A 25807-nucleotide genomic window follows, 5' to 3' on the forward strand; every position below is an offset into this window, starting at 1 on the left:
CTGAATTAGGTTTCCGATAGGAAAACTTCAATTCAGCCTGGCTGAATTAGGTTTCCGATAGGAAAACTTCAATTCAGCCTGGCTGAATTAGTTTTCCGATAGGAAAACTTCAATTCAGCCTGGCTGAGTTAGGTTTCCGATAGGAAAATTGAAATTCAGCCTGGCTGAATTAGGTTTCCGATAGGAAAACTTCAATTCAGCCGGGCTGAATTAGGTTTCCGATAGGAAAACTTCAATTCAGCCGGGCTGAATTAGGTTTCCGATAGGAAAACTTCAATTCAGCCGGGCTGAATTAGGTTTCCGATAGGAAAACTTCAATTCAGCCTGGCTGAATTGGGTTTCCGTTAGGAAAACTTCAATTCAGCCTGGCTGAATTGGGTTTCCGTTAGGAAAACTTCAATTCAGCCTGGCTGAATTGGGTTTCCGTTAGGAAAACTTCAATTCAGCCTGGCTGAATTAGGTTTCCGATAGGAAAACTTCAATTCAGCCTGGCTGAATTAGGTTTCCGATAGGAAAACTTCAATTCAGCCTGGCTGAATTAAGTTTCCGATAGGAAAACTCCAATTCTGCCTGGGTAAATACGCTTATCTTGTATTCAGCTTGGCAGAAGTAAGAAAATTTGGTATTCAGCTAAGCTAAAATATTGATTTATTACTAATGTAGTTGTATAAAATAAAGCGATTCAAACAATTTCCGATTTGTCATAGATTTGTGAGGTATTCAAAGATGTGGTTGATAGCGAAGAGGTCCCCGGGAAGTTGTCTTGATCCTCATTTGCATTTATGGGAGCTACTCTTGCTGCGGGGTTTTGTTTATTTCTTTTATTCTCTCTTCGCTTATGCAGAGGCAGTGAAGTCCTTGAGAATTTCTTCTCCGTTTCTCCTTCCTTCATACGACGAAACCACTGAAATTGCTCCAAATATTTCTCCACCGATTCGCTTATAAAATACAACTTCATAGGTTGTAAAGCTTCCTCATTTTCGTCTTCAAATATAGACATGTGAGGCTGGCGTATCCAACAAATATCCACGGCGAAAGTGCAATGCAGTAGGAAGAGCAATCCCGTGATCAAGGAGGCAATACTTTGTTGCTTACAATGCCGGAAGAAGGCATGTTGGGGCTCCTCAAAATCCGACAAATACATCAAATGGAAATCCCTTTCCGCATGATACATGCTCAGCAATGAGGCCAAAATAAACATTAACGCACCTGTACCATTGATAATGGCTTCCATTAAGGGCTTGGCCGGACGACCCAGCAATATTCCCAAACTGCCAAACGTGGTGAGGAGGGTAAAGGCAAAATAGGTGCCACAATAAAACATGACATGTGGTATGGGTTCCACCTTATCCAAGCCCATAACATGCAGAGACAAACAAATGCCAGACATAATTGCTTCCAAGGTTTTGAGAAGGAACCAAACCTGCTGCATCTTCGGGATTTGCTTTAATTTTTTTTTTTTTTTTTTTGATTTTAAAATATTTTTTAATTCTTTTTTTAGGTTATGACAGCTGCCGCAGTGCCCTCTACATTGGTGAAATGTTTATATCTGTTCTTTGATTTACCCGCTGTAGAAGATGATCCACCCTCCGAGACACCCAGCGACTTCAATGCCTTTGAGCGACGCACACTACTGCAAAAGGTCTTTGTACAGCTGCTGGTGAAGCTCTGTTCATATCCGTATCCGGCTGAAGAGTTGGCGCGTATGGATGATTTGACTTTGTTATTTTCCGCCATTACCTCACCCTGTCCCACTCACAATATTGTGTGGCGTAAAAATGCTGCCGAAATCCTCACCACCATCTCCCGGCATGGTCTGACAGATGCTGTTGTCAGTTATATACATTGTAAGTTTGTATTGACGCCATTCAGAGGCAGCCGGAAAAATATTAATATGTTTGTTGTTGTTTTGTTTTTGTAGCCAAAGGCTGTATGGCATTGTGTGTGGACAATATGAGACGCTTAACATTTGGCAATCCCTTGGAAATAGTTGAAATGTTCGTTACCGTCTTTTGTTTTCTAAAAGATTCTAGTCAAGTATCACAGATACTAATGGATGATTTCAAGGCATCACAAGGATATACTTTTCTGACCGATTTTTTGCTCAAGTAAGTAAAAAATTTAACCATCAAGCCATGCTGAATTGAAGATTTCCTATAGAAATTCTTATTCAGCCACGCTGAATTGAAAATTTCCAATAGAGATTCCTATTCAGCCACGCTGAATTGAAGATTTCATATAGAAATTCATATTAAGCCACGCAGAATTTAAGATTTCCTATGAAAACTCTCATTCAGCCACGCAGAATTGAAGATTTTCTATAGAAACTCTTCTACAGCTACGCTGAATTGAAGATTTCCTATGAAAACTTCTATTCAGCCAGGCTGAATTGAAGATTTCCTATGAAAACTTCTATTCAGCCAGGCTGAATTGAAGATTTCCTATGGAAACTTCTATTCAGCCAGGCTGAATTGAAGATTTCCTATTTAAACTTCTATTCAGCCAGGCTGAATTGAAGATTTCCTATGGAAACTTCTATTCAGCCAGGCTGAATTGAAGATTTCCTATGGAAACTTCTATTCAGCCAGGCTGAATTGAAGATTTCCTATGGAAACTTCTATTCAGCCAGGCTGAATTGAAGATTTCCTATGGAAACTTCTATTCAGCCAGGCTGAATTGAAGATTTCCTATGGAAACTTCTATTCAGCCAGGCTGAATTGAAGATTTCCTATGGAAACTTCTATTCAGCCAGGCTGAATTGAAGATTTCCTATGGAAACTTCTATTCAGCCAGGCTGAATTGAAGATTTCCTATGGAAACTTCTATTCAGCCAGGCTGAATTGAAGATTTCCTATGGAAACTTCTATTCAGCCAGGCTGAATTGAAGATTTCCTATGGAAACTTCTATTCAGCCAGGCTGAATTGAAGATTTCCTATGGAAACTTCTATTCAGCCAGGCTGAATTGAAGATTTCCTATGGAAACTTCTATTCAGCCAGGCTGAATTGAAGATTTCCTATGGAAACTTCTATTCAGCCAGGCTGAATTGAAGATTTCCTATGGAAACTTCTATTCAGCCAGGCTGAATTGAAGATTTCCTATGGAAACTTCTATTCAGCCAGGCTGAATTGAAGATTTCCTATGGAAACTTCTATTCAGCCAGGCTGAATTGAAGATTTCCTATGGAAACTTCTATTCAGCCAGGCTGAATTGAAGATTTCCTATGGAAACTTCTATTCAGCCAGGCTGAATTGAAGATTTCCTATGGAAACTTCTATTCAGCCAGGCTGAATTGAAGATTTCCTATGGAAACTTCTATTCAGCCAGGCTGAATTGAAGATTTCCTATGGAAACTTCTATTCAGCCAGGCTGAATTGAAGATTTCCTATGGAAACTTCTATTCAGCCAGGCTGAATTGAAGATTTCCTATGGAAACTTCTATTCAGCCAGGCTGAATTGAAGATTTCCTATGGAAACTTCTATTCAGCCAGGCTGAATTGAAGATTTCCTATGAAAACTTCTATTCAGCCAGGCTGAATTGAAGATTTCCTATGGAAACTTCTATTCAGCCAGGCTGAATTGAAGATTTCCTATGGAAACTTCTATTCAGCCAGGCTGAATTGAAGATTTCCTATGGAAACTTCTATTCAGCCAGGCTGAATTGAAGATTTCCTATGGAAACTTCTATTCAGCCAGGCTGAATTGAAGATTTCCTATGGAAACTTCTATTCAGCCAGGCTGAATTGAAGATTTCCTATGGAAACTTCTATTCAGCCAGGCTGAATTGAAGATTTCCTATGGAAACTTCTATTCAGCCAGGCTGAATTGAAGATTTCCTATGGAAACTTCTATTCAGCCAGGCTGAATTGAAGATTTCCTATGGAAACTTCTATTCAGCCAGGCTGAATTGAAGATTTCCTATGGAAACTTCTATTCAGCCAGGCTGAATTGAAGATTTCCTATGGAAACTTCTATTCAGCCAGGCTGAATTGAAGATTTCCTATGGAAACTTCTATTCAGCCAGGCTGAATTGAAGATTTCCTATGGAAACTTCTATTCAGCCAGGCTGAATTGAAGATTTCCTATGGAAACTTCTATTCAGCCAGGCTGAATTGAAGATTTCCTATGGAAACTTCTATTCAGCCAGGCTGAATTGAAGATTTCCTATGGAAACTTCTATTCAGCCAGGCTGAATTGAAGATTTCCTATGAAAACTTCTATTCAGCCAGGCTGAATTGAAGATTTCCTATGGAAACTTCTATTCAGCCAGGCTGAATTGAAGATTTCCTATGGAAACTTCTATTCAGCCAGGCTGAATTGAAGATTTCCTATGGAAACTTCTATTCAGCCAGGCTGAATTGAAGATTTCCTATGGAAACTTCTATTCAGCCAGGCTGAATTGAAGATTTCCTATGGAAACTTCTATTCAGCCAGGCTGAATTGAAGATTTCCTATGGAAACTTCTATTCAGCCAGGCTGAATTGAAGATTTCCTATGGAAACTTCTATTCAGCCAGGCTGAATTGAAGATTTCCTATGGAAACTTCTATTCAGCCAGGCTGAATTGAAGATTTCCTATGGAAACTTCTATTCAGCCAGGCTGAATTGAAGATTTCCTATGGAAACTTCTATTCAGCCAGGCTGAATTGAAGATTTCCTATGGAAACTTCTATTCAGCCAGGCTGAATTGAAGATTTCCTATGGAAACTTCTATTCAGCCAGGCTGAATTGAAGATTTCCTATGGAAACTTCTATTCAGCCAGGCTGAATTGAAGATTTCCTATGGAAACTTCTATTCAGCCAGGCTGAATTGAAGATTTCCTATGGAAACTTCTATTCAGCCAGGCTGAATTGAAGATTTCCTATGGAAACTTCTATTCAGCCAGGCTGAATTGAAGATTTCCTATGGAAACTTCTATTCAGCCAGGCTGAATTGAAGATTTCCTATGGAAACTTCTATTCAGCCAGGCTGAATTGAAGATTTCCTATGGAAACTTCTATTCAGCCAGGCTGAATTGAAGATTTCCTATGGAAACTTCTATTCAGCCAGGCTGAATTGAAGATTTCCTATGGAAACTTCTATTCAGCCAGGCTGAATTGAAGATTTCCTATGGAAACTTCTATTCAGCCAGGCTGAATTGAAGATTTCCTATGGAAACTTCTATTCAGCCAGGCTGAATTGAAGATTTCCTATGGAAACTTCTATTCAGCCAGGCTGAATTGAAGATTTCCTATGGAAACTTCTATTCAGCCAGGCTGAATTGAAGATTTCCTATGGAAACTTCTATTCAGCCAGGCTGAATTGAAGATTTCCTATGGAAACTTCTATTCAGCCAGGCTGAATTGAAGATTTCCTATGGAAACTTCTATTCAGCCAGGCTGAATTGAAGATTTCCTATGGAAACTTCTATTCAGCCAGGCTGAATTGAAGATTTCCTATGGAAACTTCTATTCAGCCAGGCTGAATTGAAGATTTCCTATGGAAACTTCTATTCAGCCAGGCTGAATTGAAGATTTCCTATGGAAACTTCTATTCAGCCAGGCTGAATTGAAGATTTCCTATGGAAACTTCTATTCAGCCAGGCTGAATTGAAGATTTCCTACAGGAAATCGTATTCAGCCACGATGAATTAAAGATTTCCTACAGAAAATCGTATTCAGCCACGCTGAATTAATGATTGTTTATAGAAAATCTTATTCAGTCACGCTGAATTGCAGATTTCCATTAGAAAATCTTATTCAGCCAGGCCTAATTGAAGATTTCCTATAATTTTTCTCTATATTTAGTTGTACTAAATTGACATTTTCCTCTTCTTTCTTATATTTAGTTGTACTAAATTGACATTTTCCTCTTCTTTCTTCCTTTTCCAGATTCGACACAACTCGCACCCACTCTGTTGAAGTCCAGGCTGCCATACGAAATCTGGTCCTTATGATCTCATCGCTGTGCATGTGCGGCTACAATGAGCTGCGACCACCACAGGCTCAAATTAATGCCCTCTTTAAAATGCAAAACTTTCAAATGCCTCAGGCCACATCCCGAGAGACCTGTGTTCGTAACATCTACGCCTTTCAAGTACTACAAACTGTATTCCTAAGAGCCACCTCGTCGGGTCTCTGTTGCACAATATTGGATGCTATCTCAAGGGTTTATCATTCGGAAAATGCCAATTATTTCATATTGGAATCGGAAAACACACTAAGTCAATTTACCGAGAGGATTCACCTGAAGGGATCTCAGATTCAAGAGAAGTTTTTCGATTTGCTGGAATTCATAGTGTTCCAGCTGAATTTTGTACCCTGCAAGGAATTGATATCGCTGTCGTTGCTACTCAAAAATAACCACTCAACCAGCTGTAGTATTTTGTGTCTAAAGACTTTGCTGAATATCCTGAGGCATAACAATGTCTTCAAAGATGTCTATCGGGAGGTTGGCATACTGGAGGTATTTGTAACCTGCCTAAATCGTTATGCCGAACATGTTCGAACAATAACCAAAGATGAAGAAAGTGCTGTGGTGATACCACAAGAAGGAGAGACTGAGGATCTTTCCGATAGCATGGGTAAACATGTCCTGGAAGCCCTAACCATACTGCTCAGTGGGAATAATAACAATGCCAATGTGTTTCGTGAGAGTGGTGGAGCCAAGTGTATCCACGATTTGGTGAAGTTCAAGCATTGCCGACCCCAATCTCTGGGCATTATACGAGAACTGATACTCTCGGCCGGTGGTGATGATGATATGCTCTTCATTCTATCGGTCATGCATGCTGTTCCACCCTATCAGGTGGAAATTTAAAAATACAAATTCTCAATATGCTCCTGGGCTGTCCTAAAGGATTCACATCGCACCCGCACCGTGTTCCGTAAAGTTGGTGGTTTTGTCTATTTGACCAGTGTCTTTGTTTCGTTGGATGGCAAGCTTTGTGATGACGATAAGCTGGAGTCAGAAGATCCCGAGGCCCAGCTAATACCTCAAGATGATTTGGTGTTGCTACTGCAAATGGTTTGCCAAACCTTGGCCACAGCTATGCGTTTCGAGCCGGCCAATGCTAAATTTTTCCATCAGGAAATTTGTACCGCCTCACTTTGCGATACTCTACGGCTCTTGGGATGTTTTGGCAATGAAACAGAACTGCCGGAATTTTAAGGGGATTTTCAAAGCCGATACTACCACGCAGAAGTATTATCATGAAGTCTTTTCGGGAGATATTTTGAATTATAGGTAAGAAATTTTCATATTCTAACGAAAACCTTCAATTCATCCTGGCTGAATAAGGCTTTCCATAGGAAAATTGCAATTCAGCCTGGCTGAATAAGGTTTTCCATAGGAAAATTGCAATTCAGCCTGGCTGAATAAGGTTTTCCATAGGAAAATTGCAATTCAGCCTGGCTGAATAAGGTTTTCCATAGGAAAAATTGCAATTCAGCCTGGCTGAATAAGGTTTTCATAGGAAAATTGCAATTCAGCTGCTGAATAAGGTTTTCCATAGGAAAATTGCAATTCAGCCTGGCTGAATAAGGTTTTCCATAGGAAAATTGCAATTCAGCCTGGCTGAATAAGGTTTTCCATAGGAAAATTGCAATTAAGCCTGGCTGAATAAGGTTTTCCATAGGAAAATTGCAATTCAGCCTGGCTGAATAAGGTTTTCCATAGGAAAATTGCAATTCAGCCTGGCTGAATAAGGTTTTCCATAGGAAAATTGCAATTCAGCCTGGCTGAATAAGGTTTTCCATAGGAAAATTGCAATTCAGCCTGGCTGAATAAGGTTTTCCATAGGAAAATTGCAATTCAGCCTGGCTGAAATAAGGTTTTCCATAGGAAAAATTGCAATTCAGCCTGGCTGAATAAGGTTTTCCATAGGAAAATTGCAATTCAGCCTGGCTGAATAAGGTTTTCCATAGGAAAATTGCAATTCAGCCTGGCTGAATAAGGTTTTCCATAGGAAAATTGCAATTCAGCCTGGCTGAATAAGGTTTTCCATAGGAAAATTGCAATTCAGCCTGGCTGAATAAGGTTTTCCATAGGAAAATTGCAATTCAGCCTGGCTGAATAAGGTTTTCCATAGGAAAATTGCAATTCAGCCTGGCTGAATAAGGTTTTCCATAGGAAAATTGCAATTCAGCCTGGCTGAATAAGGTTTTCCATAGGAAAATTGCAATTCAGCCTGGCTGAATAAGGTTTTCCATAGGAAAATTGCAATTCAGCCTGGCTGAATAAGGTTTTCCATAGGAAAATTGCAATTCAGCCTGGCTGAATAAGGTTTTCCATAGGAAAATTGCAATTCAGCCTGGCTGAATAAGGTTTTCCATAGGAAATTGCAATTCAGCCTGGCTGAATAAGGTTTTCCATAGGAAAATTGCAATTCAGCCTGGCTGAATAAGGTTTTCCATAGGAAAATTGCAATTCAGCCTGGCTGAATAAGGTTTTCCATAGGAAAATTTGCAATTCAGCCTGGCTGAATAAGGTTTTCCATAGGAAAATTGCAATTCAGCCTGGCTGAATAAGGTTTTCCATAGGAAAATTGCAATTCAGCTTGGCTGAATAAGGTTTTCCATAGGAAAATTGCAATTCAGCTTGGCTGAATAAGGTTTTCCATGGGAAAATTGCAATTCAGCCTGGCTGAAAAGGTTTAACATAGGAAAATTGCAATTCAGCCTGGCTGAATAAGGTTTTCCATAGGAAAATTGCAATTCAGCCAGGCTTAATAAGGTTTTCCATAGAAAAATTGCAATTCAGCCTGGCTGAATAAGGTTTTCCATAGGAAAATTGCAATTCAGCCTGGCCGAATAAGGTTTTCCATAGGAAAATTGCAATTCAGCCTGGCCGAATAAGGTTTTCCATAGGAAAATTGCAATTCAGCCTGGCTGAAATAGAAAAATTGCAATTCAGCATGGCTGAATAAGGTTCTCGATATGAAAACTTCTATATATTTATCCGTTTTCTTTTTATTCCAGCTTTAATGACTCCATACCCCGCTCCCTGTCGTACGTGTGTGTAGTCTATCGTCTGCTCTACAGTATTGCCTTGGACAACTTTGAATCTCCTAATCTGAATAACATAATTACACTCTTCAATGATCAATTTAATCGTTCACCAACCAAAGAATTAGCTTTACCTCCAGCTCACCCCAATCAGTTGAATCTGTCACAACCCACACCAGAACCTCGCATTGTTCATCCCGGTGTTGTTTTGTGCATGATCCAGCTACTACCCAGCGTTACCCATTCTCAGCAGCATACTCTAGCCACAAATTTGCAGGTGTACCTTAGCGAAATCATAAAATCCTTGGTACGCAGCGAACGCAATCAACAGATAATGTGTGATTTCGGTTTGGCTGGCCACTTGCTAAAAATCGCCCGCAAAGCTTTATCCGAAGAAGTCAATCCTCTACATGTCCCCATGCAATACATTTTGGAAAGATTGGCAGCTCAGGCTTTACAGCCTACAGAGCTAAGGGAATTTTTGCGTTTGGGTGAACCCTTATCGTGCAAAGATATTGATCTTAATAAATGCTATTCCATGGGTGGACCTGTACCCTTGACTCGTATCAAAACATTGGTCTCTATGACCACACCAAGAGATTTTCGGGCTCATGGTTCGAGTACTTTACCACCATTTGTGGAAATGGATATGTCAGCGGAAGGATTTGGCTGTCTTTATTTACCCTCGCTAGCACCTCAAGCTACGGCCACAGCTGGTGGAACCATAGATGCTAATACGATTGGTGGCATTGGTTCCGGTGATCGGATATTTCCACCTCAGACAGGTTTATCATTTTCCACATGGTTTTGTGTTGAAAAATTCTCAGATCCCAAGACGGATCCTCATTGTGTGCGTTTGCTGACATTGGTGCGTACCATACACAATCCGAGAGAAGAGAATTTGGTGTGTCTCTCAATTTTACTCTCGGCGAGAGATAAGGCAATTGTGGTATCTACGCAGGAGACACTGGTGACACCAAGTAAAAGTAAGTTAAAGGAAAATTCAGCTTCTATTTGCATTACAAAAACTTCTATTCAGCCGATTCTGCATTTCAGCCTGGCTGAATAAGTTTTCCATTAGGAAAACTGCAATTCAGCCTGGCTGAATAAGTTTTCCATTAGGAAAACTGCAATTCAGCCTGGCTGAATAAGTTTTCCATTAGGAAAACTGCAATTCAGCCTGGCTGAATAAGTTTTCCATTAGGAAAACTGCAATTCGCCTGGCTTTATAAGTTTTCCATTAGGAAAACTGCAATTCAGCCTGGCTGAATAAGTTTTCCATTAGGAAAGCTGCAATTCAGCCTGGCTGAATAAGTTTTCCATTAGGAAAACTGCAATTCAGCCTGGCTTAATAAGTTTTCCATTAGGAAAACTGCAATTCAGCCTGGCTGAATAAGTTTTCCATTAGGAAAACTGCAACTCAGCCATGCTGAATAAGTTTTCCATTAGGAAAACTGCAATTCAGCCTGGCTGAATAAGTTTTCCATTAGGAAAACTGCAATTCAGCCTGGCTAAATAAGTTTGCCTTTAGGAAAACTGCAATTCAGCGTGGCTGAATTAGGTTTCCTCTAGGAAATCTTCAATTCAGCCTGGCTGAATAAGTTTTCCATTAGGAAAGCTGCAATTCAGCCTGGCTGAATAAGTTTTCCATTAGGAAAACTGCAATTCAGCCTGGCTTAATAAGTTTTCCATTAGGAAAACTGCAATTCAGCCTGGCTGAATAAGTTTTCCATTAGGAAAACTGCAACTCAGCCATGCTGAATAAGTTTTCCATTAGGAAAACTGCAATTCAGCCTGGCTGAATAAGTTTCCATTAGGAAAACTGCAATTCAGCCTGGCTAAATTAGGTTTCCTCTAGGAAATCTTCAATTCAGCCTGGCTGAACAAGCTTTCCGATAGGAAAACTTCAATTCAGCGTGGCTGAATTAGGTTTCCTGTAGGAAAACTTCAATTCAGCGTGGCTGAATTAGGTTTCCTGTAGGAAAACTTCAATTCATCGTGGCTGAATTAGGTTTTCTATGGAAAAACTTCTATTCAGCCTGGCTGAATAAAGTTACCCTTAAGAAAGCGTCAATTCAGCCTGGCCGAATAAGGTTTCCTTTACAACTTCTTTTAATTAATTCTAATTAATTCCTAGGCCTTGGTGATTGGGAACCTGAGGGTTCGGATGATAACAGCGCCCGCATATGGTGCCCTGATCTGTTGCATGAAGGCCAATGGCACCATCTGGTGGTTGTACTTAATCGAGCAGTATTGAAAAACTCAAGTTTGTCGCTGTACTTGGATGGAACGGTATGTAGCTCCCTAATATTCCCCTGAGTAGGAATCTTAATATTTATCTCTCTTCCTTAGCCCTTGCATTCCCAAAAACTCCATTATATATCACAAAATCCTGGAGCTGGTTCAGCGAATCTACCGGTGGCCACCTCGGTGTTTGGTTATATTGGCACTCCACCCATATGGCGCCGTTATTCTCGCCTGTGTTGGAAGCAAGGTGTCTGTCACCTGTTGGAAGATGTGGTGAATCAACAAACGGTCCAGACCATATACAATTTGGGGCCACACTATATGGGCTCCCTGCAGGCTCCTCAACTGGGTAAGAAGGTAGAACCTTTGGGTCCCTTGGTTGCTGAGGAAAAAGTGTTGCTGGGTCTAAATGCCAAGGCTGTGTCACAGCTGACATTGGTTAAGATTAGGAAGGTTTATAGCCGAGCCGATAACAAGTCCATTGCCAAGCAGTTGGGCATGAATTCCCATGAAAATGCCACGCCCATAAAGTAAGTTGGCGATTTTGTGAAAATATTTAATTTTTTCATGATTCCCCTTTTCATGTCGTTTTAGGATCCTCCATAATTCTGCTGGTCATTTGGCTGGAGCTGGTCGCACATTAGGCGGTGTGGTAGTAGGCTATTTGGGTGTTCGAGTCTTTAGTCCCCATCCCGTCTCAGCCATGATCGACACCGTTGGCGGTTGTAATGTTTTATTGGGCATCATTGCCATGGCCCAAGATGTTGAGTCTTTGTATGCTGGCGTCAAGGCCTTAACCTGTGTGGTACGCAGCAACCGTGCCGCCCAAAGTGAAATGGATCGCAAGCGTTGCTATCAAACCCTTGGAATGTTCTTTAAGAAGAAGAAAAATCTCTTAAATTCCCACATTTTGCACTTGACATTTGGCTTGGTGGGCACTGTTAACAGTGGCCAAGATATGTCTGCCATACCCAATGTTACAGCCTTTCAAGATCTCCTCTGCGATTTGGATATATGGCATAATGCTCCAAATGGCCTACTGAGATCGTTGCTGGAACATTTATTGGAATTGGCTGTGGAGTCGAATGAGAAGAAACAAAATGTGAAAATCATGAGAGAGTTACAGCTACTCAACAAACTGCTCTACATCATAGTGGATATACAAGACCACTCAACGCGGGAGATTCTCTTCAATTTGGTTGAAGCTCTGCTGGGTGGCCAACCAAGGCACTCGGATCTTTTACTATTTGGCCAGTATTGTGCTTCCAAATTACCCAAAGCCGATCAAGTGGAAAAGTCGTTGATATTACCCACAATGAAACCCACCCCAAATCCTTCCAATTCCGCTGCTACTGCCGAAAATGATACGACTGCTCAAAATATCTATCTACGTAATCGTTGCCTTTCTCTACTCCATGGTTTGCTGTTTACCGCGCGTAATACTGTCAATTACATCATTTGCGATGACATCTCCAAGACCTTGGGTATGGATTGGTTGTTGTTATTTATGCAGCCCAATGTCCATTTTACCACGGTCATTATTGCGGTACGTATTTTGGTGGTCATTTGTGCCAATGAAAGTTTTTTGGTACGTTTCCGAGATTCTACCCACAATGGAGGTTATTTGAGGTTCACCGAAATGGTATCACAAAAGAAGTCAATGGGTATTGCTGCCCAGCAATTGAATGCAAGGCCTTCGACGGGAACTGGAACCGTTATAGTGGCCACTACACAGAATACTATACAGCATTTGCCAACACATATTGCCGGAGAAGTGCGGACTGCAGCTTTGAATATACCAGGTAGGAGACTAAGATTCATTATTCCCATTGAAAACCTCATTCAGCAAAGCTGAAATGAAGTTTTCCTAAAGAAAATCTTATTCAGCCAGGCTGAATTGAAGATTTCCTAACGAAAATCTTATTCAGCCAGGCTGAATTGAAGATTTCCTAACGAAAATCTTATTCAGCCAGGCTGAATTGAAGATTTCCTAACGAAAATCTTATTCAGCCAGGCTGAATTGAAGATTTCCTAACGAAAATCTTATTCAGCCAGGCTGAATTGAAGATTTCCTAACGAAAATCTTATTCAGCCAGGCTGAATTGAAGATTTCCTAACGAAAATCTTATTCAGCTAGACTGAATTGAAGATTTCCTAACGAAAATCTTATTCAGCCAGGCTGAATTGAAGATTTCCTGACGAACACCTTATTCAGCCAGGCTGAATTGAAGATTTCCTAACGAAAATCTTATTCAGCCAGGCTGAATTGAAGATTTCCTAACGAAAAGCTTATTCAGCCAGGCTAATTGAAGATTTCCTAAATAAAATCTTATTCAGCCAGGCTGAATTGAAGATTTCCTAACGAAAATCTTATTCAGCCCTGCTGAATTGCAATTTTCCTATGGAAAATCGTATTCAGCCAGAAGAAATTCCTATAAAAAAGTTTTAAATATCCCTTCCTCTTTCCTTAGGTTTCCAAACCCTGGAATGGTTAATGCAGTATCATCTGGATGTTCCCGAATTATATTTCCTAATTACCGCTTTGATAATGGGCCAGCCTGTGAAGTTATTGGCCACCGAACACACCAAATTTGATTTGGATCGTGTTTGGTCATTCTTGTGGGGAGCTCCGGTCTCAGCCAATACAAATATTCCCAAAATGAACATATGTCCCGAGGGTGTGTGTGTCCTTCTGGGTATGGTTCGTGCTATTGTTCATGGCGGTGAAATGGCACCCTGGCTAAATAGCCATCCTGAGACAATAATACAACTCTTGTTCAGCCTCTATCAGAATCTAACCGATTTCATGCCAGTTATGATGTCTGGAGATGTAATATCCTCTTTGGTGGCTGTGCTCTTCCCCAACAGTACTAAAGATGAAAATGTGGACTCAGAACCGAATAGCGGCAATAGTTCACCCACAGAAGAAACTGGAGGCTTTATGCTAAGCCTTAATGCTGGTGGCTCTATTAATCCAAGTACTCTAGTCAAGCTAACCAATCATCCGGTAAGGAAATGTATCATCGACTTCCTGCGCGTGATTGTGGTGGATTCGTTGAGCTTAAATATGCATGGCAAAACAACACCAGTCATAGATTTGGTGTTGGATTCTTCACCGGAAAACTCCGAACTGAATTTACAAATTGAATATCAAACGGAAATCATTACCGCTCTAATGGATCATTTGCTGGCGGCAGATATTTTGGTGGGAGAACAGGCAGCATTGTCTTTGGTGCCGCTCCTACAAAGTCATACCCAACATGTGGCACCAAATGTATTCTATTTCACCGCCCGTGTTGTGGATAAAATGTGGCAAGGTTGCCTGACCCGCAATCCCCATGATATTTTTGATTTTATTATCAAATTAATTGCCCAGGCTAAGAGGAGAACGTCATCATTGACATTGGAACAGTTACATCACTCTTTGAATCGTACCATTTTGTATTTATTGTCAAGGCCCACTGAAGCCATTACGGAGCAGATGAGTGTTTTGGAGGCTTTACACAAAATTATTACACATCGCCTGTTGATCTTTGGAGCAGGAAATCATGAGTTGGAATTCATTGGTTGCCTAACCTATTGTCTGCTGCAATTGACGTCTGATATGAAGATAATATTGGAACCATCCACGGCACGTAATACCACCTGGCATGTTAATCCCCAGGCAGACATTATTGAACCCAAAGATGAGGATTTAAATCAACTGCAGGTAAGGACAAATTTTCGTTTTATATAAAACGAACCTAACCTCATTCTTTTCCTAGGGTCGCAATTTAATTGTTGGTGCCGCCTTCCGTGTCTGGGAGGAGCTGTATGTTTGCAAAAAGCCTGCCATTGAAGAGGTCTTCAAGGTGACATTGTCAGCCCCACCCAACAATCAAAAGGCTCCTGATTTACAAACCACCCGAGAACAGGTTATGGAGTTGGCCTCGAAGTTGTGGTTTAATTATGTTGATGCTGAACGTAAGGCATCATATCGCATACCCTGGGAAATCCACAATCAAATCCAATCGAAAATTCAAAAAGTCACTGGAGGTTTGACCCGTTTGGCCAGCCGTACCAAAGTTAAGAAGGATGAAATGGTGAGGGCCAAATCATCAATGACTCGGGAGTCGGCATTCGAGTGCACCAACATACATGTGCAGTTGATAAAGTGAGTAGTTTGGTTATAATGTGGTCTAAGAGATAGGGTGGAGGTACAAAAATAGGTCTTTTTGAGGTTAGAAGTAACTGGAAGCTCGGGATATACTATCCGATGCCACATGGAATTGAAAAATTTCATTGAATTGCAGTTTTCCTAACGAAAAACGTATTCAGCCCGGCTGAATTGCTGTTTTCCTAACGCAAAAAAAAAACATTCTGCCCGGCTGAATTGCAGTTTTGCCTAACGAAAAACTTATTCAGCCCGGCTGAATTGCAGTTTTCCTAACGAAAAACTTCTTCAGCCCGGCTGAATTGCAGTTTTCCTAACGAAAAACTTCTTCAGCCCGGCTGAATTGCAGTTTTCCTAACGAAAAACTTATTCAGCCCTTCTGAATTGCAGTTTTCCTAACGAAAAACTTGTTCAGCCCGGCTGACTTGCAGTTTTCCTAACGAAAAACTTATTCAGCCCGGCTGAATTGCAGTTTTCCTAACGAAAAACTTATTCAGCCCGGCTGAATTGCAGTTTTCCTAACGAAAAACTTATTCAGCCAGGCTGAATTGCAGTTTTCCTAACGAAAAACATATTCAACCAGGCTGAATTGCAGTTTTCCTAACGAAAAACATATTCAGCCAGGCTGAATTGCAGTTTTCCTAACGAAAAACATATTCAGCCAGGCTGAATTGCAGTTTTCCTAACGAAAAACATATTCAGCCAGGCTGAATAGCAGTTTTCCTAACGAAAAACATATTCAACCAGGCTGAATTGCAGTTTTCCTAACGAAAAACTTATTTCCTAACGAAAAACTTATTCAGCCCGGCTGAATTGCAGTTTTCCTAACGAAAAACTTATTCAGCCCTTCTGAATTGCAGTTTTCCTAACGAAAAACTTGTTCAGCCCGGCTGACTTGCAGTTTTCCTAACGAAAAACTTATTCAGCCCGGCTGAATTGCAGTTTTCCTAACGAAAAACTTATTCAGCCAGGCTGAATTGCAGTTTTCCTAACGAAAAACATATTCAACCAGGCTGAATTGCAGTTTTCCTAACGAAAAACATATTCAGCCAGGCTGAATTGCAGTTTTCCTAACGAAAAACATATTCAGCCAGGCTGAATTGCAGTTTTCCTAACGAAAAACATATTCAGCCAGGCTGAATAGCAGTTTTCCTAACGAAAAACATATTCAACCAGGCTGAATTGCAGTTTTCCTAACGAAAAACTTATTTCCTAACGAAAAACTTATTCAGCCCGGCTGAATTGCAGTTTTCCTAACGAAAAACGTATTCAGCCCGGCTGAATTGCAGTTTTCCTAACGAAAAACTTATTCAGCCCGGCTGAATTGCAGTTTTCCTAACGAAAAACTTATTCTGCCCGGCTGAATTGTAGTTTTCCTAACGAGAAACTTATTCAGCCCGGCTGAATTGCAGTTTTCCTAACGAAAAACTTATTCAGCCCGGCTGAATTGCAGTTTTCCTAACGAAAAACTTATTCAGCCCAGCTGAATTGCAGTTTTCCTAACGAAAAACTTATTCAGCCCAGCTGAATTGCAGTTTTCCTAACGAAAAACTTATTCAGCCCGGCGGAATTGCAGTTTTCCTAACGAGAAACTTATTCAGACCGGCTGAATTGCAGTTTTCCTAACGAGAAACTTATTCAGCCCGGCTGAATTGCAGTTTTCCTAACGAGAAACTTATTCAGCCCGGCTGAATTGCAGTTTTCCTAACGAAAAACTTATTCAGCCCGGCTGAATTGCAGTTTTCCTAACGAAAAACTTATTCAGCCCGGCTGAATTGCAGTTTTCCTAACGAAAAACTTATTCAGCCCGGCTGAATTGCAGTTTTCCTAACGAAAAACTTATTCAGCCCGGCTGAATTGCAGTTTTCCTAACGAAAAACTTATTCAGCCCGGCTGAATTGCAGTTTTCCTAACGAAAAACTTATTCTGCCCGGCTGAATTGCAGTTTTCCTAACGAAAAACTTATTCAGCCAGGCTGAATTGCAGTTTTCCTATGGAAAATTTTAGTCAACCCTGATGAGATGAAATTTTCCTATAAATACCCATTCAACTCCTCAATATAGACTGTCTTCAGATCATCCATAAAGATTCCCTGCAGCTCCTCTATTGTTATGTCGCCCTCCACCTAATAATAACGCAGCGTATAGTACGCATGCATTTAGCCCAAATATCATACGTCAAGCATGATTGTCATTTTGGTCGAACAGCATGGCAACACTATCATGACAAACCGGCTATGTATACGCATGTGAAGCAACACGAAATAAAATTGCAAGCATTGCAATAGAACGAGTCGCCGCGGTTGGATAAAGAGATAATGTGTTTGTTAGCGAAATCAAAGAAAATTCTGGAGGATTTACAATTCCTCCGCATAACTGGTGAAACACAGTTTTTTATATTCTTATTGGGATTTCCAAAGAATAAGAAATTGCGCGCTGAAATGAATAACTGTACCCTTAGTATCTGGGTCCACGTGTCGGTGTACGGTATTTAACACCACGTGCCCTCATACGCACGATACCGTTGCTTAAATCTGTCATTTCCACGTGTACAGTTCCACCAACAAAACTACGCAATTTGACGCAACGAAATCCCAAAAGAATTATTACCAGTTTGTTGAACGTTTTTCCTAACAAGCATTCTTTGATGTCCAACAGCTGGATCCCGCGCTAACATCTGTGGGTTATAATAAAGGCGTATCAATTAACTCGTTCAGGTTAACACCAAGCAATACCTTGGCAGAAATAGGAAATTAATGACTTTAGGAGATTACGGAGATTTGCAGGTGCAACCCCACCAAGCAGCGACGCCATCAACATCTACGGCTCCGATACACCGCAGCACATGTCGGTCTACATGGTAATTTGATCAGCACCGGCAATAGGGAAGGCACATCATCCATCGAATGTGCAATAACCACAGTTCCTAATTAAACTTTTTGTCACCTCCTGGTCCTAATGACAATCACTTACACATCACCGGGAATGGTCAACTATCATCTATCATCAACATCTTGTCGCAAGCAACCACGTGTATACACCACCTACGTCATTGGAAAAAAAAAAAGTTTGTTTGGAAGTCATTGCCTTCGAGGTCCACAAGCCCAAACCATAACCGACACGACGGCGACACCAGTCTACGTCCATGGCGAACCGCTTTTGAATTGTGGAGCACTTGGTTTTTTTGAAAACAGCTTTTCCATGACACCAATGACGAATGTCCAAGTCTTCCTAAAGTCATCTACACCTAATTACATCGGAACTAACAACATCAAGTAGTTCGCCTCTAAGAACACACATAATAATATTATATTCTACATGGACATCGTCACAGACAAATTCAATATTGGATACTTTCTCACCAGCACCCACACACCACCATAGCCACATTCAGTTTTGAACACTTTTTTTACCAGCACCCATACACCACCATAGCCACATTCAGTTTGGATACTTTTCACCAACAGTCATACATCACCAGAAGCCACCCACCTTTTCCAGACCTCACCATAGACAAGCCGTTAAAGCACACATCACCACATATATCATCCCATATTCATCAAAATCCATCAACATTCTAAATTGACAGACGACTACTGTTTGAGGATCAATCCGAGATAAGTACCTTATAAGATTAAGCGTAAGTCCAAATCATAGAGAATTGAAGGACATTGTTGTTAGTGATCATTGTAATTTGCAAATGATTAACTGCATAAAGTCCTAAATTTGAAGTTTATTAGCGGAATTATTTAGATATTTTAATATTATTATCATCTCGTGATTATATATCCAGTATTATTATACAGTAAAATTATAGGCCACACCGAGGCATAATTTATAGAAGTTAAAAGTGATTATTCAATATTTCTTTGACATTTTATTTTCATTAACAATAATGTTGTTTTTGTAAAATCGTTCGTTGTTGTAATTCATGCAACTACCTTCTATAAATTCGCCTTGGGCCACATTTATAAAAGTGTTAATATTTGCCATATTATAGTGATTGTTTTTTTTTTACAAGAGTATATACATACATCAATTTCACGGCGAACTCAATTGTATCAGACATAAACTGTGGTTTTGATGTTCATTGAATTAGTTCACGCTACGCCGAAGCATACTTTTAGGCATACCCGAATTTACCCAAACTATGAATTTATAATTGTTGTTAGCATTTAGTGATATGGTTTTCCCATTTGTCTTTTTTGAACATTGACTATACAGTACCCGTCTTATACTAGTCGAGCTCGAGTAGGTAGGGTGATTTCGATATAGACAAATTGCACAATAGATGGGAGCACCATCGTAAAACTATAGTTCATATATTTTTTTTTGTTGCCTTAGTATAACACATAATAAATTATACCATAATATCGTTAATTATAAGTCCTATAATATCAATAAGCATTTGAATAAGCTTATTAACCCATTGTTTATAAACCACTTATAGAATAAAACAATAGGTATGAAATGAAATTCAAACAATTATAAACAACATTTATAATGGATTAAAAATCAACATAAAGGTAAGGTAAAGGTACAGGTTCAGTCAACAGAATTTTTGGGAGCCATCATCATTGATGAGGCTCATTGGGGATTTGTGTAGAAATCCATTGGGAGGGCAAGGTAACCCAACAAACACCTTGGGTACCATCAACAACAACAACAACTTTAATTCTTTTGAATTTAAATAAGCATTTCCTTTTTTTTGTGATTTTGTGATTGATAATGAATCAATTTGTTTATGGCTGGTCAGGAGCGGCCAACTGAGCTAGACCGAAATACTTCAATGGCAAACGCGTACCAGCGACATCTAGGTATGCCTCTTTCCCCTTTACACTCCGACCTAGTTACATAACACTATAACGACTTTCTTCAGCTCTTCTATAAAGACTCTCTTCAGCTCGTCTATAAAGACTCGGTTCAGCTCGTCTATAAAAACTCCCTTCAGCTCGTCTATAAAGGCTTCCTTCTGCTCGTCTATATTGACTCCCCTCAGATCATCTTTAAGGACCGGCTTCAAGTCGCCTTCAATGACGACCTTCAGCTCGTCTATAAAGACGACTTTCAGCTCAGACGACTTTCAGCTCGTCTATAGTGACGACCTTTAGCTCATCTATAAAGACGACCTTCAGCTCATCTATAAAGACGACCTTCAGCTCGTCTATAAAGACGACCTTCAGCTCGTCTATAAAGACGACCTTCAGCTCGTCTAAAAAGACGACCTTCAGCTCGTCTAAAAAGACGACCTTCAGCTCGTCTATAAAGACTACTTTCAGCTCGTCTATAGTGACGACCTTCAGCTCATCTATAAAGACGACCTTCAGCTCATCTATAAAGACGACCTTCAGCTCGTCTATAAAGACGACCTTCAGCTCGTCTATAAAGACGACCTTCAGCTCGTCTATAAAGACGACCTTCAGCTCGTCTATAAAGACGACCTTCAGCTCGTCTATAAAGACGACCTTCAGCTCGTCTATAAAGACGACCTTCAGCTCGTCTATAAAGACGACCTTCAGCTCGTCTAAAAAGACGACCTTCAGCTCGTCTAAAAAGACGACCTTCAGCTCGTCTAAAAAGACGACCTTCAGCTCGTCTATAAAGACGACCTTCAGCTCGTCTATAAAGACGACCTTCAGCTCGTCTATAAATACGACCTTCAGCTCCCCGTTAAATTGACAATAAAGTCTCCCTTCTAGCCGTCTATAATGATTCGCTTTCCTTCGTCTATAAAATCTCCTCTCGTGATAGATCATAGACTTTTCCTACTATCATAACCTCACTTTTTTCTTGAACAATTTTCTAACCACACTTTTTGTAAACATCTCCATTTTCAGAGACCTCTGGGAGTTACGCTGTAAACAATACCTTCAAATGTTACAACACACACAACGTTATTAAATTTTAACATCATTTCTTGAATGTCAACTTAAAGGAAAAAAGTTTTAGTCGTCTTGCAAGCATGAGTATATGTCTAGCTGCAATTTTGTGACAAAACTTCCACGTTATTAAATTCATACTTCGACTTTATTTAAAGCTTTATAATATATTGTCATCTGCAGTTGATTATTTATGATCTTTTGTATGATTTGCTATATTATAGATGCTTTAATATATTGATTTATTAGAATGGAAATTTTTGGGGAAAATTTTTGACTGCGCTTTTGAAAGATGTTGAAGATTGTTTGTTGTTGTTGATTTTTTTGTTTATCTTGGCTGATACCTTAACCTTCTACCGATTACCTTATACATTTTATGAACAAATTTTGACCTGCAATTATTTGAACTTTTTCTGAGAAATATTGAAAATAAAGTTAGTGATATTGATTCAATTGTTGGCACGTTTAAGACATATTAGTTTTCGTTTTTATCTGGCACCTGCACTAGTAACATCTTTTGGCAAATTTTTTCCTGTTTCTGGTTTTGAGAATTAAATTTTAAGCATCGTCGTGGAACCCGGTGAAGCCTTTCGAGATTTCAATTGGGATCTGTGGTGCATCAGCTTTTGTCAGATTTTTCAGAATTTGTGATAGTAATTTACTATTCACTTTGCTGGATTTTCTACCGTGGTACTAATTATCATTCTTTTTCCGATTGCGTGAGGCATAGGGTCGTCGCCCTCAAGACATTTGTTTTTCTCTTTTTGATTAAAAGACTGCAGGAGGGGTTTGATAGGCTCAAACTACTGATTGCTAGTTCTTACTTTTAAAATATATACGCTTTGAGTAGCAATATATTTTTGTTTGTTTTCACGTACACACAGGGTGTACACAGAACTGGACTAACTGTTTCCGAAGACTGGTCTTCAGTTCGACTCGAGGTCAGCTGAAGTACCTTAAGGTTGTAGGGGTGGTTAGTCTGGAGAGCCTTCGGACGGCAGCGCTCAACCTTGAGTTGGAGCATTTTCCGTAGGACTGATTGTTGTCTGGTTGCCGATTTCCCAGTGTATCTTTAGAAAGCCGTTCTATGCTTAACTAAGGATACATTGAAGAGACCTCGAGAAACTCTTTGGGGAAATTCTAACCGGCAACAATCACTCCTACGTTTTGAACAGTTTACCTCATAGAACAATAGGGGTAGGCGAAGAGGACTGAAGAGCCTATCGAAGTCCTATATTTTTTTTTTTCTTCACCAGCTAAGACCTTTCTTTTTCTGATTCGAATATTATTCGAACTAATTTTACCCGGACTTACAAATATTTATACTGATCTACCACAGCCTAGAGAAAATAATCTATTGCCTCGATTTATTCTGTTTTACAGAATTTCTGAGCTTTTGTTCTGCTTTTGAGAAACGTTGCACGATTTATTGATTTTTTTGGTTCGATTCTTTTTGAAAGACCTGACCTGTTGGAACCATTCAATTTTCATATTGAGTTTTGTTGCGTATGAGATTTTCAATATTGGACTTTTCGGAACCTAAAGGCAGTGGCCGTGATTGACTGTTTCATCAATATATCCTTGGTATTTTGTTGAATTTATGGTATAATACCTACCTTTTTGGATAACCTGTTGATCATTAGAGAAGACATTTTTGGATTTTGAACTTTTTATTGAAATTTCTTGTCGGACTGGTTAGTACAATAACGTTTTTTCGGAAATTTTATTGTTTTTTTTTGGGACATTTCTTTTCGATTTTGACATCATGCAGCCTGCTACGGGTGCTAAGCCAAAAACTTACGGCATTATTACAAGGTCGACAAGTCAAGCAGTGGGAGAAGCTGCTGGAACAGAACCAGGTACCGGATCAGGTATCCCAGCTAGCGCTGATGGCAATGATCCGCCTACACCAAACGAATTTGCAAGTCCACCTACTCTTTCGCAAGTAAATGAGCAACCAAGCACAATTCCTAGACCTTCTTTTAGCCCTTTGACTATTCGTGGCAATGATGAAGATCAGGTTGATAGGCTTAGTAGCACAGGAGTTTTTGAGGTAGTTCAGTCCGCCTTAGAGGCCACCCAAGCATCAATGGTTGAAACCATGAAAAAGGAAATGCAGAAAGCGGTTGCTGCTGCAGTTCAAGCTGCTTTTTCTCAGTCTTCCGTTCCTCCAGCTAATCCTATTAATAGACAAGAACCACATTCTCAGAGCATTGATTGGCCTCACGATTTGCCACCACTACAAACCAATACCAGACATGCCGGATCGGGTAGCAGAAACCAGGAAGTTCCAAATCGAAATAGGGAAGATTTTAGTAGGCCCAGGTATCCATATCTTAGTAAGTGGGGCATCAAGTTTGATGCTACCCCAAAGACACCAAATGTCGAAGATTTCATCTTTCGAGTAGAAAGGCTTCGAAATAGTTATGGCTGCCCAGAACAAGAATTGGTTGATGAATTTCATCATTTACTGGAAGGCCGTCCTTGTCAGTGGTACTGGGGTTTGATCCGTCAATATCCAAATTTGAACTGGGAGATGTTAAAGCTGTGTATAGTTAGGGAATTCCAGCGTTTTCAATCAAATCTTGATGTGATGAGGCAGATTATGGACAGGAAGCAGGGTAGGGATGAATCAGCTACTCAATATATAGATGCCATAAATAGTCTGCGTACTCAGTTGAGGGAACCTTTGAAAGATTTTGAAGTTATAGACATCCTCAAAGCTGGATTGAAACCCAAACTTGCCCATTTAACATTTAGTGGCACTTTTTATTCGGTGGAACAATTCCGAAATGAAGTTAGAAAAGCTGAAGAGTTTCTTGAAAGGGAATCGTCGTTGAGATTTAGGACTGGCCAACCCTCTCGAATGATAAATGAAATTAACGATTCTGATTTTGATGATTTTGTACATGATGTTGAGGAGTTGCGTTTACGACCGAAGGCACCTGGTGTTTCCAAAAATGAGACTTCAAGATGTTGGAATTGCGGTAGCAATGGCCATATTTTTAAGAATTGTTCTAGTTCTCATCGTTCAGTCTTTTGTTTCCGTTGTGGATCACCAGGGGTTACCACTCCACAATGCAATCAATGCAAACAAATTAGTCGTCCTTCTAATGTTTCTAAATCAGAATCCATAGCTACTCAGACTGTGGACTGACTAGGCTTATCTGATGTTTCCACTTCTACAGATCCCATCCTTTCTGATCCATGTAGTGTATTACCCAGACTTTCCGACAATATTGTCAAAACCAAACCTGATTTGACTTTGCCTTTTCATATCCGCATGGCCAATTACTTGAAGACTAGAGAGCGCATTTTCAACTCCGAAATTTCTTGCAAACCTGATGTTTTTGTTTCCAGACGAATCCTTAAAGCTCGCGCACGTTATAAATTGAGACGCCTTAATAGACTTTCTGTTTCTTCTTCCACTTTTTCGGATTTTAGATCCAAAGACCCTCGTCCTTTTCGAGAAGTCTTAGTGAATGGTATGTCTGTATTAGCCTTGTTTGATAGTGGAGCTACGGTGACGTGCTTAGGCAAAAATTGTTTATCCTTTGTTGACAAATTGAAGTTGAAAATTATTCCGGTTTTTAAGTGCAGCGTTGGTACTGCGAGCGGACAGCGTGTATCTTGTGCAGGCAAAGTTAAAGTTCAGCTTAGTTTTAATGGTTTAACCAGATCTATGGAGGTTTACTTGATTCCGGGCCTTGAAAATTTGATGTACTGCGGCGTCGATTTTTGGAAAGAGTTTAGCGTAGCACCCAAACTCATAAGCAGTCTCGAGGTCGGTTCTATAGGTGAAGATTCTGATATGCACATTTTATCGGATGATCAGGTAGTCCAGCTTGAGAAAGCTAAAGAGAGTTTTATGGATTTCGAGAAGCATGGTCTTGGGAAGACGCATTTAGAGGAGCACGTGATTGATACCGGAGATGCGGTCCCGATTAAACAGCGTCATTATCCCGTGTCTCCCGCCATAGAATCTCTCATCTATAAAGAACTCGATCGCATGCTGAGTTTGGGGGTTATTGAGCCCAGTACATCACCGTGGAATTCTCCAGTCACTTTGGTCCGTAGGGGTGAAAAGAATAGGTTGTGCCTAGATGCACGCAAGTTGAATGAGGTCACCATCAAAGACGCGTATCCTTTGCCGTTTATAGACGCATTACTGGGTCGTCTCCAAGACACCTATTTTATTTCTAGTATTGATCTTAAAGACGCCTTTTGGCAGGTGCCCTTATCGGTAGACAGTCGTCCGAAGACCGCGTTTACAGTGCCGGGGAGACCACACTATCAATTTACCGTCATGCCGTTCGGGTTGTGCAATGCAGCCCAACGGTTATGTCGGTTAATGGATAGTGTGATCTCACCGGAACTGAAAAACAAAGTCTTCGTTTATCTTGACGATCTTTTGGTAGTCTCACCCGACTTTGAATCTCATGTGGTACTGCTTCGTCAAGTAGGGGAAATGCTGTCTAGGGCCAATCTCACGATCAACTTGAAAAAGTCAAAATTCTGCAGGCGTCAGTTAAGGTACCTCGGATAT

At 40.2% G+C, this 25807-nt stretch overlaps 2 protein-coding genes across 2 annotated transcripts in view; one reads left to right on the plus strand and one right to left on the minus strand.

Annotated features, from left to right (window-relative positions):
- Positions 1–25807, plus strand: part of LOC141393919 (WD repeat and FYVE domain-containing protein 3-like) — a 99350-nt gene that overhangs the window by 53401 nt on the left and 20142 nt on the right. The window contains 12 exon segments of the mRNA XM_073967546.1: positions 1502–1847; positions 1922–2108; positions 5870–6791; positions 6794–6829; positions 6831–7136; positions 7138–7223; positions 8957–9969; positions 11121–11275; positions 11336–11760; positions 11825–13032; positions 13702–14939; positions 14995–15383. Coding sequence (XP_073823647.1) covers positions 1502–1847; positions 1922–2108; positions 5870–6791; positions 6794–6829; positions 6831–7136; positions 7138–7223; positions 8957–9969; positions 11121–11275; positions 11336–11760; positions 11825–13032; positions 13702–14939; positions 14995–15383 — 6311 coding nt within the window.
- LOC141393920 (uncharacterized) lies at positions 632–1487 on the minus strand. Its single transcript, XM_073967547.1, has one exon. It carries the CDS (start codon positions 1430–1432, stop codon positions 683–685), a length of 750 nt encoding a protein of 249 aa, XP_073823648.1. The 5' UTR covers positions 1433–1487; the 3' UTR covers positions 632–682.

The sequence above is a fragment of the Musca autumnalis genome, unplaced genomic scaffold, assembly GCF_047663935.1.
Source record: "Musca autumnalis isolate F117 unplaced genomic scaffold, ASM4766393v1 scaffold_2, whole genome shotgun sequence".
In the NCBI taxonomy this organism is placed as follows: Eukaryota; Metazoa; Arthropoda; class Insecta; order Diptera; family Muscidae; genus Musca; species Musca autumnalis.